Consider the following 20,268-nt stretch of genomic DNA (forward strand, 5'->3'; position numbering starts at 1 on the left):
CCACATTCATCATTCGCTGAGCCCCTCTGAATAACTCCTTAAACTACACGAGATTAACCGCACTCTTGCAAGCTCTGGGGGGCTGGGGGGACTGGCGTGAGGAAGGAGGGACTCCGCTGGAACCCCATAGCCCAGAGGCCCAGGTGACCTCCACTTGGCCTGATTAGGCCCATGTGGCTGGGTGATCTCCCCTGTTCCCACACTCCCTCCCATGGTGCTGTGGATGAGAATCTCGGCTTCTCTAGGACACGAAGTAGAAGCCAATGGCCAGGGAATATTATCCTGTGTGCCTCACACTTCCGGGGAATGCTCGGTGCATCAGTCCTATCCTGTCCCCCCCGCCCCCCACCACAACCCCCCAGCAGCCCATCCTCCACCAGAGCCAGAGGGAGCGTCTAACAACACAAGACACCCCTCACCAGCTTATAAGGCTCCCAGGGCATTTAAGACAAAAACCAAACTGCTTGCCACGGCCCTGCGGCCTGACGTGGGCTGGCCTCTGCCCTCCCCTCCTAACTCACATCCGCAGTCCCTCTGCTCCCTCCAGTCAGTCTTCAGGTTCCTCATAAGCCAAGCTTGTCCGTGCCTCACAACCTCTGCACTAGCGGTTCCCTCTGCCAGGAAAGCTCTTCCCCAGATCTCCCGGTGGCAGGTTCCTGCTCCTGCCTGGGGTCTCAGCCGACAGGATTCTATCCACATTTGTAAAGATATTTGCATTGGTAAAAGCTCACTCTAACTGCTGCTTGGAGAACTGACTCCCAGGGAAGGAAGGAAGCTAGGAGCTCAGGCAGTCACACAGGCAGCAGTGAGAGGCACGGGGGCATGGGCCAGGGTGGTCACAGGGACGTGCTGTGCTGAGAAGTAGCTGGACTCAGCTGGAGTGACGGGTCTTGCTGGTGAATGCACGTGGTGGGGAGAAGGGCATGGTTTTGGCAAGAACATCTGGGCAAACGTTTCCTGGCTGTCTCCTCCCACTGGAATGTAAACTCTGTGGGGCCGGGAACTGAGTCTGTCTTGATCCCCATGGAGCCCCAGCAGCCATCAGCGCTGGAGGCCTTCAAAAAACGGCAGCTGAATGAAAGGAAGAATGAATGAGGAAGACTATACCTGATGACTTAGGAGCTCCCTTCTAGCAGTGACAAGCCAGGAGTTGCAATCCTAAGTAGACGGACTTCTAGGAAGGGAAGGACACCAGAAGCATGATGATGATGGAGGAAGAGGAGGAAGGGAGGAGGGAGAGAGAGAGGAGGATGAGGAGGAAGGAAGGAGGAAGTGATAAAGAGGAGAGGAGAGGAGGAGGGAAGAGGAGGGGGAGACAGACAAGGACGGAGGAGGAAGAAGGAGGGAGAAAGAGACCAAAGAAAGAGAAGGGACAACCACAGTAACAGCCACTCTAAGCCTCAGTTTCCTCATCTGTAAAATGGGGCTAATAATAGTACCTGCCTCATGGGGTTGTTGTGGGGATTAAAGAAGGTGCTTTAGACCAGTGCCTGGCACATAGGAACTCCTTCCTAGGTGCAGCAAGTATTAGGATTCCCAATTCTCACTGTTCTCTTTATCCAGCCCTCCACAAACACGCTCCTGCCGAGCCCCCTCTCAGCCCAGCCCTCCCACCTGGGCTGTGCCAGCAGCAGCCAGGTGGAGGCGGAGGCAGAGGTGGAGGTGGCGGGAAGCGGCCCGGAGCCCGCAGGAGGGCCCGTGTATTAATGCGTCAGTCCTGCGGCAGGGGGAGGAGGAGGGAGAGTCAGGCTGACAGGCGCCCTCACGCTGTGGCCCCGGCTTGCTTGTTATTGCAGACACGGTGTTGTTCTTGGGCTCCACACCTTCTTCTTTATTTCCCTTTATTTTATTTTAAAACCTGGAAATAAAAATTGATGGGGAGCAAATTGCTCTGGCCAGCAGCTCTGTGCTTAAAGGAATTGTCGTGGGAAAGCAATTACAGGCCGTCAAAGGCTGTCAGGGTGGCGGGCAGATGCCTGGTGGTCCCCGGGCCTCCTGCCTGGGAGATGTGGAGCCGGCTGGAGGAGTGCAGGGGCCCCCATGGGGCAGAGGGCTACCAGAGATCACTGCCCGGGCTGAGAGTCACCTGTGGGCCTGGCACTGTGTGAAGACCGTGACACGATTTGTCCCCAATCCTTAAAACAACCAGCAAGACAGGGGTCACAATCCCATTTCACAGATGAAGCCACTCCAGCAGATAACAACTGCAAAAACAGAAACAGCAGCTCGCCCTTGTTTAGTCCTTCCTGGGTCCGGGCATTATTTTGAGAAATCATGTGTATTAACACATTTCTTGTCCATTCCCACTCTGAGAGAAGTACTAACACCCTCATTTCAGGGATGTGAAAGTGCCCAACTGTGGCGGAAGCTGCCAGTGCCGCACACAGGCCCTCGGAGCTCACCTCCACCCGCCAGAGGCTGCTTTAATGGGGACACCTGTGCCTCTCGGCCGGTGGCCTTTTCTCTCAAGGAAGCAGTTGGCATGATGCGGTGTCCACCTCCCCGGAAGCTGCCCTCACTCAGTGGGGGCCAGGAGTCGATGGATCAGGACCCCCGCCTCCTCGCCCTGAGGTGAGATGACTCAGGCACAGCCTCGCCCCCCCAGATTTCCCAGTGGACTGAGCTCCAGTAGCCGCCCGTGGTACCCGGCTTCACAATACCCCCTTTAGTGACCTCATCTCACTTCCCACTCCCACCTGAGTTTCCTGGGGTCACCCACCATGCACACAGCCTGCCCTCGAGTCCTTGTCTCAGGGTCTGCTTCCTTCCGGGGGAGCCAGACTCAGACACAGGCCTCAGGCTGGATGCTGGGCACACAACGGTGGGCCAGGGAGCACGCTCCCCGCCCTCGTGGTGCTCACAGCTGCAAGGCTCAGGGATGGCGGGTACCGGCCCAGGGCCCCACAGTCGGTCACTGGCAGAGCTGGGATTCGAACCCTAGTCTGTCTGACATTCAACACACAAACCAAAGAGAGCAAAAAAATCCTGCTCCTATCCTTCTACAACACTGTCCATTCTCTCATGCCCTTGGGTTTGAGGAAGACTCAAATTGAGTGATTTTTTTTTTTAATCACATCTGACCATCAAACAAAGAAAAGTGGGATGCAGAAAGCCATTTTCCGGGGGATGCAGGAAGAGGGAGGGTGTCTGGCTGGGGGTGAACAAGATATTCACAATCAGAAAGAACTCAGGGCCTCTCTGGGGCCAGTTATCAAGCTGAGATTACAGGGTAGAGAAAGAGAAAGGTAGGGTGCCAGAGAGATGGGACACAGTGGCCGAGGCTCAGTTAAGTGGGACCTTATGTGCGGAGGAGATGGAAGGCGGAAGAGAAGACAGTCCAATCAACCCCCTGGGGAAGCAGCCAAACCATGGCTGGGAACGCCTTCTCCCCATTACCGGATCGCACCACTGTACCCCCCGCCCCGAGTCTGGCCCCCTCCCTCTTCTCCCCTGCCCCTGTGGGATGCAACAGACAGCTCCAGGTCTAGCGGGAAGGTACCTGAGCTGGGGCCGGGCTCCACCCATGACCAGGACACATCCTCACTCCAAGGTGACTTGGAGCCCGGGCGGCACGCCCCCCACGCCTGCTGCCACTGGTGGGCACTGATTGGGCGGGCATGTGCTCCTCATAATGAACCGTATTGATTCCACATTCTCCTGTTGTCTCCCTAAATGGCAAGTCACACATCTGATAGATTAAATACCCACACGATTGCCCGCCTGACATCTCCATCACTCCGCCTGCAGGTCCCTAATGAATTGTACAGCCCCACAACGACAGAAGAAATTAAGGTCAAAGTCCGACTCAGGCACCATAAATCACCCGTGATCTCTGAGACCAGCAGAGGGCTGCAGCCCCAGCCCCTCACTCACCTGGGCCAGGCCGGCCCAGGGTTGACGCGAGACAGCCAGGCTGTGAGTGCGGGGTGGGGAGGGCGTGCTGGGAGCACTCCTGACTGAGCGGCAGTCCCCATCCGCATTTGGGGATTTGGGTCCCCTCACTCCTCAGCCCACGCCACCCCCAGTGGTCAGAAGGTTCTAACACAGACTGAGAAATGCACGGAGAGGCAAGCAGCGTATCTTATTTACAAAGACTTGCGTCCCCAGGAGTTCAAAACACTCTGGCTGCACTGTTCTAAAATGTCCCCAGGAGGGGAAGAGGGTTCAGCAGCATTCTCTCCATTTTGCAGATGGAGAAGGTGAAGCTTGCAGAGAAAAGGGGCTTGCGTAGGGTCTTTCAGCCAATTGGAGACCTCGATGTTCCAGACTCCAAGTTCACAGGTCCAGTTAGAATGGGATCCTAAGGGGGTCTTTTGTCCTGGTCTTGTTTCTCCTCGGGGGAGGGAGTACCCATACGGGCAGAGGGAGCTGGGCAGGCAGAGGGAGCTCCGGCCTTGGGTTGGCTTGAACGTTGGCTGGTCAAGTTCAGTTTGCATCTCATCATACCTCTTGGTCCCCCCGTTCTGCCAGACCCTGAGGAGGGTGGGGTTCAGTCTCCGTAAGAGGCTGTGTTGCCTCGTGGTTACGTGAAAGGAGTCTGGCATCCTAGAGACAAGGGTTCGTACCTCAGCTCTGCCCCCTCCACGGGTGTGGCCTCGGGCAGACACTCAGCTTCTCTGAATCTCAGTGCTCTCATCTATAAAACGAGGAGGCTAATTCCTATCTCACAGGTGGTCGTGGGGACTCAACACAGGTAAGGGGCTTAGCTGGGCACCAGGCAATTGATATCAGCGCTATCATTTGTTTAGCACCTCCTCTGTGTTGGGCTCTTGCTAAGTTCTCCACATGTATTATCTCACTGAACCCCCACAACAAACCTATAAAGAACTATCGTCATCACCATTTTCCAGAGGAGGAAAGTGAGGCACACCGGGGTTATTTGGCAGAGACTAACCATCCATGCTCCCTTTCTCAAATCAACAGAAACTGTGATTTTTAGATGGCACAACACTATCTGGCTAAAATACTGTATTTCCCAGCTTCCTTTGCAGATAAGCACAGCCATATGACTAAGTTCTAGCCAATGAGATGAAAACAGAAGTTTACAAGCATTTCTAGGAAGTCTCCTTAAAAGGGAGGGAGAGTGCCCTTCTTCATTTCCTCCATTCTGCAGCTTGGAATATGGATGCAAAGGCTGGAGCTCTAGCAACCACATTGGACCATGAAGATGAGGGCCACACTCTAGGAATGGTGGAAAAGAGAGCTTGAAGGAGCCAGCCAAGGCTGCTCATCTCTAAACTGCTTTTACATGGAAGGGAAATACACTTTGATCTTGTTTAAGCAACTATTTGGAGGGTTTCTGTTACTGATAGATGTATTGGGTCATTGCTGATACAAGTAACCTGTTCAAAGTCACATAGCTCAAAAATGGCTGAGTCAGGATAAACCTAGGTGGTTTAAGTCTGGAGCCTGGGGTCTTTACCACTCTGCCCCCTGTAGTGAGCACTTGAGAAACATGAGATGATATCATCACCACCATCATCGTTACATAGTAAAGCAGAGAAGGTTCCTTCTAGAGATGTTCAAACTTAGGTTACCATGCATTAGTTGGTCATGAAATCAATTTAGAGGGTCATGACCAGCACTTTAAAAAATGAAATCTAGTAAAATAAAATAGAAATACTAGGATGAAAACTATAAGACAGTGATGAAAGAAACTGAAGAAGATACAAATAAACAGAAAGATAATCCATGCTCATGGATTAGAAGAATTAATATTGTTAAAATCTCCACACTACCCAAAGCAATCTACAGATTCAATGCAATGCCTAACAAAATTCCAACGGCATTTTTCACAGAAATAGAACAAACAATCCTAAAATTTATATGGAATCACGAAAGACCCCAAACAGCCAAAGCAATCTTGAGAAAGAGGAACAAAGCTGGAGGCACATATCACAAAGCTACAGTAATCAAAACAGTATGGTATTGGCATAAAAACAGACACGTAGATCAAGGGAACAGAAAGAGAGCCCAGAAATAAGCCTACGCATATATGGTATGTTAATTTACAACAAAGGAGCCAAGAATATACAATGAAGAAAAGACAGTCTCTTCAATAAACGGTGCTGGGAAAATGGGACAGATACATGCAAAAGAATGAAACTGGACCCCTATCTTATACCATACCCCAAAATTAACTCAAAATGGATTAAAGACATGAACGTTAAGACATGAAACCATAAAACTCCCAGAGGAAAACAGGGGGGTAAACTCCTCGACATTGGTTTTGGAGATGATTTTTTGGATCTGATACCAAAAGCAAAGACAACAAAATAAAAAATGAACAAGTGGCACTAAATCAAACTAAAAGGCTTCTGCACAGCAAAGGAAACCATCAACAAAACGGAAAGGCAACCTACCGAATGGGAGAAAAGATAGGCAAATCAAACCTCTGATAACAGGTTAATATCCAAAATATATAAAGAACTCATACAACTCAATAGCAAAAATCAAACAATCCAATTTAAAAATAGGCAGAGCGTCTGAATAGACATTTTTTCAAAGAAGACATACAGATGGCCAACAGGTACATGAAAAGGTGCTCAACATCACTAACCATCAGGGAAATGCAAATCAAAACCACAATGAGATGTCACCTCACACCTGTTAGAATGGCTATTGTCAAAAAGACAAGAGAGAATAAATGTTGGCGAGGATGTGGAGAAAAGGGAACCTTTGTGTACTGTTGATGGGAATGCAGCCACTATGGAAAACAGTATGGAGGTTCCTCAAAAAATTAAAAATAGAACTACCATATGATCCAGCAATTCCACTTCTGGGTATTTATCTGAAGAAAATAAAAACAATAACTTGAAAAGATATCTATACCCCTATGTTCCTTGTAGCATTGTTTATAATAGCCAAGATATGGAAACAATCTAAGTGTCCATCAGTGGATGAATGGATAAAGAAGGTGTGATATATATATAGAGAGAGAGACACAATAGAGTATTATTCAGCCATAAAAAAGAAGGAAAATCTTGCCATTTGCCACCCAGCATGGATGGACCTTGAGAGCATTATGCTAAGTGAAATAAGTCAGACAAATACTGTATGATCTCACTTATATGTGGAATCTAAAAAAAAAACAAACAAAAAAAAACAACAAAAAACCAACTCATAGATATAGAGAATAGATTGGTGGTTGCCAGAGGTGGGGGTGGGAGGTGGGCAAAATGGGTGAAGGGTGTCTAAAGGTACAAACTTCCAGTTAGAAAATAATTAAGTCATGGGGATGTAATGTACACCATGGTGACTATAGTTAATAATACTGTATTGTATATTTGAAGGTTGCTAAGTGAGTAGATCTTAAAAGTTCTCATAAAAAATGAAATCTAGTAGAATAAAATGGAAAATACTAGGGCATATTATTGCACATAGTAAGGAAGTATTGTTTTATTCTACATATGGATGGGTGTGTGAGTGCGTGTGTCCTGAGTCACGAAGTTAAATGTAGTTTTTATTATGGATCATAGTAGAAAAGAAGTTTGAAAAACATGTAACAAACTAAGGGGCATATGGAACTTTGAGCCACGCCAGAATTAAGCTAGCAGGAACCACAGCCATCATCCCCTCTGACAGGGATTGTGCAGCAAGATTAAGCCACCCCAAACCCACAGGCCCAGCTTGACTTCTCCCTAAACCTCTGTGTACCCCCACAGGCCCCCTCCCTGCTCCTTCAGCCTTTCTCCCAACTGCTCCCAGGACAAAATCTCAGGCCTGGGCCCTGGTAGCTGCTCCGGGCCCATCCTCCCCTGTCACCCCATCCCAGGGCTCACGATCTTCCCAGCACACGGCACAGTGGACTCTGCACAGGCATTTGGGCTCCAGCATTTATGAACTCACTCTGCCCTGGCCACTCTTACAGCTACCCATTGTCCCCTCGCCCAGGGGCTCCATTATCTTCGCTCTGGTGTCCTCTGAGCAATTGCCTGAGCAAGAGCAATCAGCAGCTAACCTACTGAAGGGTGACTCTGGCAGGCGCACAGCCCAGGGAATCATAGCTCTTGGGCCGGAGGGGACTGTCCTGGGGCAGGTGGTTACACGCTGTTAGCACAGGGGGCCTTAGAGAACGTCCAGCACAACCTCCTCATTTTACAGATGAGGACCCGGGAGCCAGGGAACTGCTCAAGGTCAGCCGGTGACCGCGCAGCTCTCGCCTCCCAGGCCAGCACTGGGCCCAGCTCCCCGGACTCTGGAGACAGCAATTCCAACAACAGGCTGGAGCCCAGCCTGGGAGTGGGCACCTGACAGAGATGGACAAACGGGAGGGGAGTCCAGGGGCTCTGGAGCCAGACAGACCCTGGGTTGAATCCTGGCTCGGCCACTCACCAGCTGGATGACCCTGGGCAGGTTACTTGCCTCTCTGGGCCCCCGTTTCTTTCTTCCATATAATGGGTACAGAAGAGACGAGTAACATACTGTAAAGTGCCTGGCATTCACTAAGCTCACAGCACCCACTCACCAGGCCTGACGATGAACAACAGTGTCCTCTCGGGTTTTTTTTGGCAAAGCAGCAAAAGTCAGCGGCAGACAGAGCTGCTCCTGTCAAGGATGGGGGATTGTGAAGGCACAGTGAGGGAGGCTTCAGAGGCTGGGCAGGCAATGGGGCTTTAGATCAATTTCCCAAAAATCGATTAGTTGAGCGACTAAACGGCTGAAAACTGTCAGACCTTTAACAAAGTTTGGGACAATCCATTTCAGGGGTGGAGGTGGGAGAGCCCCAGCTCTCCATCCTGAACCAGGCCTGAGCCAGCCACAGGCAGCCCGCTGTGGCCTCCCCACCCACAGGCCCTACAGAGGGTCCTTCCAGAGGCCCAGGGCAGTGGCGGACATGCGGCAGCCAGCTGTGTTCTCTCTCTCTCTCTCTCCTTAGTGCCTGTCCTACCTCTCTTTCCATCCCATTCTGGTTTACGGATTGATATTTAGATTAAAGAGATACACAAAGCCGAGGAGCACTGAGGCCTGACAGACAGAGGAACTCAGAGCCGTCAATCACCATCAGCCCACTCAGCTTCCTTCAGCTCCTGGCCAGCACTGCATCGGCCCCTCTGATTGCAGAACTCAAGAGCAGATTAAAGGGGCCCAGCCGGCCCTGTGGCTTGGTGGTTAAGTGCGCGCGCTGCGATGCTGGCGGCCCGGGTTCGGATCCCGGGTGCGCATGGAGGCACCACTTCTCCGTTCATCCTGAGGCCGAGTCCCACATACAGCAACTAGAAGGATGTGCAGCTACGACACACAACTATCCACTGGGGCTTTGGGGGGAAAAAATAAATAAAATCTTTAAAGGGGCCCAGAAGTACAGCCTAGACACCCCCAAAATGGAGGAGGGTGTGTCTACAAAGGCCTTCCAGGCCAGCTTGGGAGCAGGGCTGGGGTGATGTACTATTTACGTGTGTGTGTGTGTGTGTGTGTGTGTGTGTGTGTGTGTGTGTGTGTGTGTGTGTGTGTGTGTGTGTGTGTGTGTGTCTTTAGCCTCCCTCTTCCCCTCCCCAGGCTGCAGATAAAGAATTCAATTTTCTTTTAAACGGTGGGGAAATTGGAAGAGATTTTGTTCTGTTTAAGCACAGCTGGAGTCTCAGGTCTCAAGGGATTGGAGAACAATGAGATCAATTAAGATGCCCATGGTGAGGGGTGTTGGATGGGGGTGGGGAGCGAGCACAAGCTGGGAGCACAAGCTGGGGGGCTGGGGCTGTCCTCAGGAAGGGGCAAGGCGGAAGAGGGACCCAGGCCTGTCAGGAAGTCCAGCTTCCGCTCTTCCCCGCACTGACCTGCCTGTCTCCGTTGGGTTTTGCTCAAGTATCTGGACGGGCCTCCCCGCTGGGTCGTGTTATCATCTCCTAGACTCACTAACAATTCATGTTGGCAATTTCTGTCACCAGCTTTATACAATGATAGAATCAAGATGAACCAGTGCTATCAGAAGCAGAGAGAGGCCACTGTTCTAGAACAGCACGGAGAGTCCTGGACATCCAGCATGCAGCAGGCATTGCATGTACCACCATCAGAGCATCTGCTGTGTGCGAGCCCTGGGCTACCCCTTTTTCCATACATTATTCCACCACACTGCTGAGATGGGAATTGTTCTCCCCATTTATAGAGGAGGAAACTGAACCCAGCGAGAGTGAGTAACACGCCCAAGGCCAACCTACTGGTAGGAAGCCAAGAGAAGATGCCATCCCAGGGCCGTCTGCCCACTTCAGGGTTTGTGAAGGTGCAGGGCCCACCTGGTAGTCAAGTGGAGATGAAGATGGATGAAGCTTGCCGGGCCTGGGGAGGAGAACGGTGAAGCCATTGTCCAGACCGGAGCGTGGGCTGGGAGAGGAGGGAGTGCAGGGGCAGGGCTCCTGAATCTTCCACCTCGCCCACCTTCACTGCCACCTGTGTGGCATCATCTCTCTCTGGGCTCCCAGCTTCTATCCTAGTGCCACGGCCCCCAGGCCTATTCTCCACACAGCAGCCAAGGGGATCCATCATCTCTCTTCATCTCAGTCACCTCCTGACCTCCTGTCGTCCTCCCTCCTCCTCCCTGCGTATCCACCTACACCGCAGGCTCTTGTCTGGAAGCCTTTCACCTGCAGCTCCCTCGGCCTGGGGCAGCTTTTTCCTGGATCCCGCCTTGCTTCCCTTGGGGCTCCATCTAATGTCACCTTCTGTGAGAGGCCTGCCTTCCTGGACCACTGGATAGAACAGTAACAGTGTTACTGGCACTCCTACCCCGCACTTGTCCCCAGCTGACATGCTCCTTGTTCATCATCTGTCTCCTGCTCCTGAAACGTACAGGGACGTTTTTCTGTCTTGTTCACTGTCATTCCAGCCCCTGGATAAACAGTCGTTGAGTGAAGGAGTCCAGTAGCCACATTGGGGGTCCCTTTGCCCCAGAGAGTGCAGAGTCCTGCTCCGGGAGGGGCAGCAGGAAGGCTTCTGCAGGGGAGACACAGTAGCTCACAGAGGGCACCCAGCCTTGCCCAGCATCAGCCTAGGAAGCAGGGTCAGCTCCTGCTCACCTGTCTGCAGAGCCAGGCTGAGGGGCTGGGTGCATTTCAGCCTCAACCTTGCAATCACATGCCCTGAGTAGGACTAGGGGGCCCAGGGGATCCTGGAATCTGGTGGCCATTGCACCCCCGGCCCCCTCTGTTCCTGGGCTAGGGTCTACATCTGCAGACCCCGCCTGCCCTAGGAAGGGCACTCAGAAGCCATCTGGTCTACCTTCTCCTTGGACTGAGCAGGAGGCTGAGATCCAGAAAGGCAATAAGACTGGCACACGGTCACACAGAAGTCAGTGGCCTAGAACCCACGCCTTTGGGCTCCCTGCCCAGCAGCCTTCCCTGTGCGCTCATCACCAGAGGGGGTGCATTGGGGAGCCCGGCACAGACAGTGAAACATAGGGTAAGACGCTTTGGGCTCAGACAAACCTCTCTGGCATTGACTTGTTGGGTGACCCTGGGTATATAATTTATCCTTCTTATGCCTCAGTTTCCCCATGAGGCCTCTGCCCACCCTCTGCTCCTGCTCACACTCCTTCCAGGAAGCTGTCCTAGACACTCCAGGCCACAGGAGTCAAACCTACTCTGTGCTGCACACTGAGACAGAGAGAACCCGCCTTTGAAAGGTTTGCAGTGGAGTGGGGAGGAAAGGACTTGAGCCGTGCTAGCCCTAACATGAGTGGCGAGGGCAGCCAGGACAGCAGGGTGAGGGCAGCTGGGGAGGAGAGAAGGACCTCGGCAAGGTGGGCATGTGCCCATTACCAGGGGGAGGGCTTCTTTTGGGGAGGCTGCCCAGTGGGCTGGCCCTTTGGGTCAGCAGGCTTTTGATGGTGTCAGACAGGAGGGAGGGAGAGCCAGGTGGGGGAGGAGTGCAAACAAACGCAGGGGGTGGCAGGGAAGCTGGGAACATGGTGGAGCAGGAGAGAAGGGCTAGGAGGGGTGTAGTGGGGCAGAAGGCTGGGAAGCAGCTCAGGGCCAGGGTGTGGGGCCTTGAATGCCAACCCAGGCCTAGAGCCCCGGAACTTCCCTGGCAGGGGGTGCCTGGGGGCGGCAGGGATTCCTCTCTTCCCCCTCCCTTCTACCACTATTCACAGGAGCTCTTCCAAGGCTGAGAACAAGATTTGAAGGGTCTCCCCATTCCGCACTTCTACTGTCTTTGCACAATACCCAGGAGGGGGAGAGGGAACGTGCTGTGTCTGTGCCGTGCTCACGCACGACACCTCAGTAAATGGGGACCGAATGGGAGGGAGCTCTGAGTGGTTCCAAGACGTCTCCATTTGTGCATTCTTCCCATTGAGAGTTGGGGGGTTCTACATCCCCACCTCTTGAATCTGAACTTGCCTTGGTGACTCACCAGAACCAATAGAATTCAGGGGAAACGATGCCAGGTGACTTCTAGGCTAGGTCAGAAAAGGCCACGCAGCTCCACCTGGTTCTCGTGGGACGCTCGTTCCCCAGAGGCCTCTTCTGAGGGGCTCCCACTCAGAACCCCCACGTCTGAGATGCCTGTGCCATGTGGAGAGGCCACACGGAGGTGCTCAGGTGACAGACCGGCTGAGCAGTCCTTCAGCCAGACCGGTCCGGGCACCAGACATGTGGCGACGCCCCAGGGGCTGGAGTCACCACCGGACCAGGAGGAGCAGAGACGGGCCCCTGCTGAGCCCTTCCCATATTTCTGACCCACCCAATCCACGAGGGTGAGAAAACGGCTGTTGCTTCACGCAGCCAAGTGTGGGAGGTTCTTACCCACCACCAGGAGCTGAAATAAGCTCTGGGGCCTACTCAGAGCGTGTCTACTGAGTAAGCACAGACTGAATGTGGGGACGGAGGAAAACAGCGGGGAGCCACTGAGTTCCTTTGGGCAGAGAATTATGAAGCTCCTGTAGCCTGGACAAGCTACGTAAGTTGCATAATTTTCCAGTACAAAATGAACATGTGGGGTCCCTTGTATGAATATTATTAAGAATTTCAAGATGGTGACAGCAGAGCATCAAACCAAGTGCGGCCCTTCTGAGTCCAGGTCCCTGAGCAAACGCCCAGGCGCACGTCCAGGAAGTAGGCCCTCCTGTCGCATCCGCTGTCTGCCTCCTCTAAGAGTCTGGTCCTTTCCTGCGTCCTACTTAACCTTTCTCTGTCTTCTGCTCCTTGAGGCTGGGCCTGAGTGTTAGATTCCCAGGGTTGGGCACAGACACGAAAGCAACCAGTGTGTCAACTCAGAGGACCCACTGTCCAGTGAAGTCAGAGCCAAAGGTGGAGAATCCAGGAACTCAGAGACCTAAGCTTAAGAGCCAGTGTTCTCTGAAGTGCCACTGACCCCCAATAAGATGGAGCCTTCATGGTGGGTCAGAATAACCAGAACAGCACCAGCAGTCACAACTGTCATGTACCCAGTGCTTTCCAATGTGCCAAGTGCTTTAAATGCCCCCTCTCTCTTAATCATGGGACAGATATTACTATCATCCCCCTAGCAAGCTCTGGGGATGGAGGGTCAGGCACAGCCAAGGATCTGCCCAGGCTCACGGAGCCAGCAAGGGTAGGGGCAGGATTTGAACCTGGGTCTCCCTGGTTTCAAAGCCTTGTTCCTAGTCAAGCTTCCCTCCTGCAGGGGTTGATGCAGCTGGGAAGTGTCCCCTCATGTCGCAGAGCAGCATGCCCTTCTGCAAGGGGCCAGGGCGACGAGGGAGCACCACCTGAGGCTGAGGCAGGGGACTGGCCTTCCCCGACCACCTGGCTGGGCCATCAGTATCCAGGGTGAGGCCCATGTTAGGTTCCTTGGATTCAGCGACATGAGGTGGGGGTGTACCTTGAACCTGCAGGATGAGGGAGCCCTGGGGGGTACCGAGCTAGGGAAGAGGCACACTGCATTTTAAGCCCTCCAGGACTGAGGCCGGCCTTCACCAGAGTCAGCCTGGACCAGCGACCTCACAACACCTTTTCCTTTTGGTGTCAGTGGTATCTGCTGTGGGTGGAGGAGGGACAGAAGGGACAAACAGCCGCAGGGCTGTCTCTGTTGACGTAGCAGGGAGGGAGGCCAGGCTGGAGAGGAGGAAAAGCTGGGCAGCCCTAGGAGCAGGGAGGCGAAGTCATTGGGAATCTTCACCAAACTTCCAGATAGGGGGCTGCGAGAGGGAGAGGCAGGGCAGGCGAGGGAGCTCTAGAGGCTTGTGGGTGGGGACCCTCGAAGGGCAGGAAGCATGTCTCTGTTGCCAGGAGAGAAACTCAACAGCAAGAGTGACTCCCCTTTCCTCCTGGGCAGAGTTGGAACTAGAGTTGGAATTAGAGCCTCACTGAGCCACAGGCCCTGGAGCAGTAGCCAGCCCAATCACCTTGCTTTATAACCAGGACACTGGGGGCCCAGAGGCTCAGAGACTTGCTCAGGGGACACGGCTGCCCGGGGCAGGGCCATGACTCTGAGCGGTGTCCCCGCTCCACGAAGCCTCAGCCAGGAGGCCCAGCATGACTTGCTGACATTTTCTGAGTGTGTTCCTGCTGGCCCTGTGCTGAGTGTCCTCATGAACTGTTCCACTCCATTCTCACAACCGCCCTCCCAGGTCGGATCCTATCAGGCGGGTCTTCCCCAGGCCGCAGAGGAGAAAACAGGCTCGGTGGCCTGTCAAGGGCCCTCCTCTGTAGAGTTAGGCTTGCACGCAGGCTGAAGGGGTGGAGGGCAGCCAGATGGGGCCCTTTAAGGCCAACGATACGAACATCCACTCCTCACTTGTCTATAAGCCCTTCACTATTCACATCCACGTCACCACACTGGGGTCTCCCAACAACCCAGCCATGTGGCTGGGCAGGCTCTCCACTCCCCACTTGATGGGAAGAAAACCAAATCTCAGAGGAGCGACCAGCCCACAGCAGAACAGGAGTCATGACCCTGCCCAAGACGGTACCAGCCTCCGAAGGACAGGCTGGGAAGAGAGGCAGGAGGGGAGAGAGGGGATGTGCGTTTCAGCCCTCACAAGGCCACTCTGTCTGCCCGGAGCTGGGGGGTGGCACTCTAGCCCTGGGCTGAGCAAACTGAGAGTGGTCCTGGGGCCCCACACCTGCCCAATCAGGGCTCTTAGGTGCCTTGCCTTCTTGCTTTGATTTCTCTGCCTGGAGAGGAATCCTGTTGTCTGACAGTTCATCTTCTGCCTGTCCCTGCTGTGAGCCACCCCCCTGGAGTGGAGAGAGAAGGCCTTGGAGAGCAGCAAGACCTGCCTCCGCAGTAACCTCCCTCCCAGCTGCTGCTCCTCCTCAGCATCCCGCTCTCACGGCCCCGGGGACACAGAGCTAATACATCTGGGGGCATGAGCTCCATACTGCAGGAGGCCAGGCTGGCTCCTTGCACGTCCAAGGTACAGCCTCTGCCTGCTGCTTCCCAAATGTCTGCCAGGATGGAATAGGGAAGAGAATATGGATGGTTTGATACAAGACTTCTCCACTCTCAGAACAGCAGTCCAAAGGCTATGTTTGGGGTGGGTGGCAATTCGGGAGGAAGAGAGACAGCTGAGCCCCGCCTGCCTCATAGGAGCAGGACTCCACCTCCAGGCACAGCAAATACCCCTCACTGCATTCCAGCCACAGGGCCTTTGCACATTCTATTCCCTCTTTCTCCAATGTGCTTCCCTCCCCTAACTCACCTATTAATGCCTACTTAATTGCCACTTCCTCAAGGAAGCCTTCCTTGACTGCAGTCAAGGTCAGGTGCCCTGTGATAGGTTTTCATAGCTCCCTGATCTCTCCATCATAGCAAGTAATGCTTAACGTAAAGATTCATTTCTTAGTATTAACATCAGCTTTTCTCAGGAGATGGTAAACTTCATGAGGGTAAGATTCACATCACCATTGTGTCCTCAGGGCCATGTACCTGGCACATAGTACGTATTCAGAAAACATTTATTGAATGAATGAATGGTTGGATTGCTCTCCTACTGTCTAGTGGCACCCACAAACCCCACGAGGTCCCAGGTACCAATTGGTCAGGCTGCAGGGCTGCCCCAAGCCCAGCAGAATCCCAGGAAGACACCCCCGCGGCCTTCCCACCTGACTCCTATTGTCAGGTGAGGAGGCAGGATTTGAAGGCAAGAATCAGAGAAGCTTGGGGATATGAGAGGGGAAAAAACCACACAGCCTGGAGGATGGGGAGCACAACATCATCCAGGAACCTGAACACACACACACGCACACAAATGTGTATTACATACACATACCCTTGAGTGCATGTAGTTGCACCCCACAAGCATACCTCACGCCCACACCCACACGTGGGTGCCTGTGCCCCTGCACATCCCTCCCCTCTGTGGTCACCCGTCAGAGGACGGGCTCCCACTGACATTCGTCCTGCACCCTTCCTTCTTCCAGGAAGCCTTTCCTAACAAAGGCCGCTCTGGGCTGCCCTGGGATTCCTGCAGCCCGGGCAAAGTGCTCATGTCTCCCTGACCTGGTCTTCTCACCAGTGAAGAGCAACTCCCAGCTCTGACCTGAGGGGCTTGGGACCTAGAGAGCTGGAAATTCACCCAATGGTGCCAGAGGTTTTTGAGGGTCCAGGGTGTCACCAGGGACACAATGCCTGGAGAGACCCTGGGGCCTGTCTAGCTGGGGCCTGCAGAGAGCACTGTCCAGCTCCTCAGCTCTGAACACTACTGAGAGGACAGGCTCAACGGTCCACCACACAGCCTTCTCGATGGGCAGCCTGGTGATTAAGAGCCTGTGGCTTGCGGTCAGGCGGTCTTTTTGTGAATTCCAGTTCAATCACGTACTAGCTCTGGGACCCTCAGCAAGTTAGTTAACCTCCTTAAACCTCAGTTTCCCTGTCTGTAAAGTGAGAATGACAGCTTCTACTTAGGTTAGAAATAATGCACGTCAAGTGCAGGGTTTACAGCCAGGACTCAGTAATGACAGCTGTTACAGATTGTTATAGTAGCAGCAGTCATCTAGTAGCAGTCCTCAGAGGTCATCTCAGCCATCCCTCTGCCTCTGGGCATGACTTCTCCAGGCACTGGGTCTGGAGAGGACCACAGACACATTTTAAGCCGTCTTGTTCATTTTACAGGTCCTGAGAAGGGAAGCAGCTTCTGCCCAAGTCATCCAAGGAGTCGGTACGGGGGTCAAGCCTTTAAACTCTAGGTCCCCTCTTTCCCCTCCACCAGTGGAAACTCATTTTGCTATAACTGGGGGCTGGGTTGGGGGAAGTCCAAGGAGCAGGGAGGTGAGAGGGTCCAGCCCCTTCCACCCCAGCTGGACACCCAGGCTGGAGGTGACAGTCCCTCCTATTCCAGCTTCCCCGCCCCACTGCTAAACTGCCGCCTTCCCCCAGGACAGGTGATGAGCACAGACGCAGGGTCATGCCAGGGTGGGGGTTGGGGAGGCCCTCGCAGCAGGTTCAGCCCCAGACTTTGGTGCAAATTAAAACATTTTCTTTTTCTTCCTAATTTTTTTTTCTGACACAACTGCCCATGAAACATTTTAATAACATCCCAGAAAAGGTCAGGGAGAAGGAATTTCACAGTCCCTGAGCAGGCGACTATAACTCTAGCCCCTCCCGCAGCACAGGAGGCGGAGAGATCAGGCTGACCCTGGGGAGGAGGCAGGGTGGGGGAGGCCAGGGCAGGGTGGTAGGTGTGGCCACAAAACTTGCTAGGAACTCTGGAAGCACCTTGGGGAGACTGGGAGATGACGGTGGGTGGGGGTGCCCCAGGGGATGCTTTCACACCTCCAGACAGCAGCCTTGGGAGGCCTCATGCCCATTTTGCAGATGTGGAAATGAAGTCTACTAGAGGTCATGTGGACAGACCAGCACACAGCAAAGGCAGGGGACCAGGGCCCACCCAGTTTGACTCTAGACCCTGAGCTGCTTCAGGCACCCAGCACCGCAGCTAGAGCTTATCAGTGGGTGAAAAAGCCCCCTCATATCTGCACAATTCCACAAACCCTAGGGCTGGAGGGTTGAGAAGGACGTGGGTGAGCTCAGACAGACAGACTCAGGAACTGGCGGCTGGCCAGATGAGCCAGCCCTGGGCAGAGACCCTCAGGCGGCCACAGAGGAGGCTGAGCGCATCTGATAATCATCCAAAGCGGGCCTGGGAGAGGGACTGGAGAGGCGGTCGTGGGCACCGGGCAGGGGGTCCACACAGGCCCATGAACTGCTCCAGTGCCTGAGAAAACCCAGTTTGAGGACCTACTCGCCAGTGCCAGCCTCAGATGGGACTGGGCCTGTCACACCGTCCATGGCACCAGCAGCTGGCCACCAGCTAAGAGGTGTGCTTCCCACACTTTCCACCCCACACCCGCTCCCTCGGTGCCCCCCGCCCTTCCCCAGGGCCATGGGAACAGGGACTGCAGATTGAGCTGCCCCATCCCCAGTAAGAACGCCAGGAAGGAGTCCCCGGACACCTGCCAAGCCTGGACCTGACCCTCGAATTCTCTGCCACGTGGTCCCACATGGGGGGGGTGGGGCCTCCTCCCACTGTGAGGCCCCTGAAGCTCAGGCTGCTTGGGTGTCCTTCACCCGGACATTCGAAGGTGACTGGGGGGCTGAAGATGCTCTCTGGGTCCAGGAGGCCAGGCCTGTGGCACTTGCTCTCCGGTTGGGCCCTCGAAGCTGCAGGAGGGTCCGAGGGGCCTCAAGCACCAGGTGACTGACAGCAGTCACCTTGTTGAAAGCCAGCGGAGCCACGGGCTGGGGAAGTGGGGGAGAAAACAGCCGCGGCAGACTTACTGTGTACGCCTGACGGCCTGCCTAGCTGAACATCTGTTTGAAATATTACTAACTGTCAGATGGGAAGGGCCTGGGGGCTCAGTACAGTTGCATACCATCTGTCTGTAGAGTAAACACACTTTGGAGCAGGGGGCCTGGGATCAGCAGGCAACGTCTCTGCTTGGAGTGAGGATGGAGCAAGAAACGGGAGCGAGGACTCTGGGGGCCTCGGAGTGGGCAGCAGTCAGTCAAACTCCATAATGTTTACTGAGGGCCTACTGTGTGCAAGAGCCTGAGCCTGCGCAGCACACATCTACCACTCTGATCTGCTCAGCAACCGACCCTCTTGCTTCTGATAGCAGAAGCCCCTTTGGAATATTCCCTTTCCCATTTCAGCCCATACAACTGGGATGGGGCTGACCCAACCCCTGGCTCCACTAGGAGGAGTATGACCCATCTCTGGTATATCAGAATGATGATTATTGGTTCCAGGGGGGCCCAACAAGCTAGGCCAATGAGAATCAGCACTGGGATTTTTGCTGGAACTACTGAAAAAGATTATTTTTTTCCCACTAAGGTTGATAACTTGGTAAGAAGTGAGCCTAGGCGTGCTGGTTTCCCTCTCTGCCAATACAAAAAAGCTGAGACCAGAGCTGAAGTCAGATTCCTGCTCAATTGAGTGCCTGGATACAGCCGTGCCTGAAATCACTTACACTTTTGAGTTACGTGAGCTAATCCTTTTTTGCTTGAACCACTGAAGGGTTTCTGTCCTTTGCAACCGAGAGTACTGACTGATACAAATGGACACAGGGAGAGGCCCCTTGTCAAAGTCCCGGCCAAGAGCAGCGGGGGATGCCTAGACCCCCTTCAGGAGCCCATTCTTCCCTGGTGCCTGTGGTCAGATAGGGAGGGTCGCCCTCCTCAGAGATGGCTGGTGCCTGTCCCCATTAGAGGGCACTTCTAGGGCTCCTGGCTCACCCAGGCTCAGTCCCTCTCAGGGACAAGGCAGAAAACCAAAGTATCCTTAACCCAATCTCATCCTTCCCCTGGTTGGTCCCTTTTCCACATGGCTGCTCTGGCCAAGGGAGCCCCATCATGAAGAGTCCAGATGCTTTAAGTTACACAGCTTCTGGGGCTGGGGGCACCCCCTTCCCTGACTGCCCAGACGCCTTGGGCAAAATCCCTCTGGTTGCCTCCACATGGTCTGCCCCAGAGCTCAGCGGCCCTGCAGGAGGGCGGGTACTCACCAGGACTGTCAGCACAGAGGTCCCCACAGTGACGTTCTCGTACAAGCTGACATTGTACAGTGGCTGGCTGAAGATGGGCCGGTTGTCGTTCTCGTTGATGAGGGTGATCTTCACCTTGGCATAGCCCACGTGGTCGGGCACACTCTCATTGGCAAAGAGCTGGGTGTGCAGAGCAAGAGCCCAGGTGAGCTCTCACATGCTCCCGAGCCCTTGTCCCTGTAAGTCCCAACCCAGAGCACCTGTCCGAGTCACTGCCTGTCCCAGGTATGTGCTACCGTGAGTCCCTCCATCAGTGCTCATAGGGCTAGGGTGGCCACTAATGCTGCTAGGGAGGAAGGTGCTGATGGGGGCT

General features: G+C 53.9%; 1 protein-coding gene across 1 annotated transcript in view; it reads right to left on the reverse strand.

The window, feature by feature from the left end:
* CDH23 (cadherin related 23) overlaps nucleotides 1-20,268 on the reverse strand; it is a 402,905-nt gene that overhangs the window by 145,875 nt on the left and 236,762 nt on the right. The window contains exon 13 of the mRNA XM_087432054.1: nucleotides 19,917-20,075. Within this exon, the coding sequence (XP_087288180.1) occupies nucleotides 19,917-20,075 (159 nt within the window). The remainder of the gene's footprint in view (nucleotides 1-19,916; nucleotides 20,076-20,268) is intronic.

Source organism: Ceratotherium simum, chromosome 6, assembly GCF_057802395.1.
Source record: "Ceratotherium simum simum isolate JZ-2026a chromosome 6, ASM5780239v1, whole genome shotgun sequence".
Lineage (NCBI taxonomy): Eukaryota > Metazoa > Chordata > Mammalia > Perissodactyla > Rhinocerotidae > Ceratotherium > Ceratotherium simum.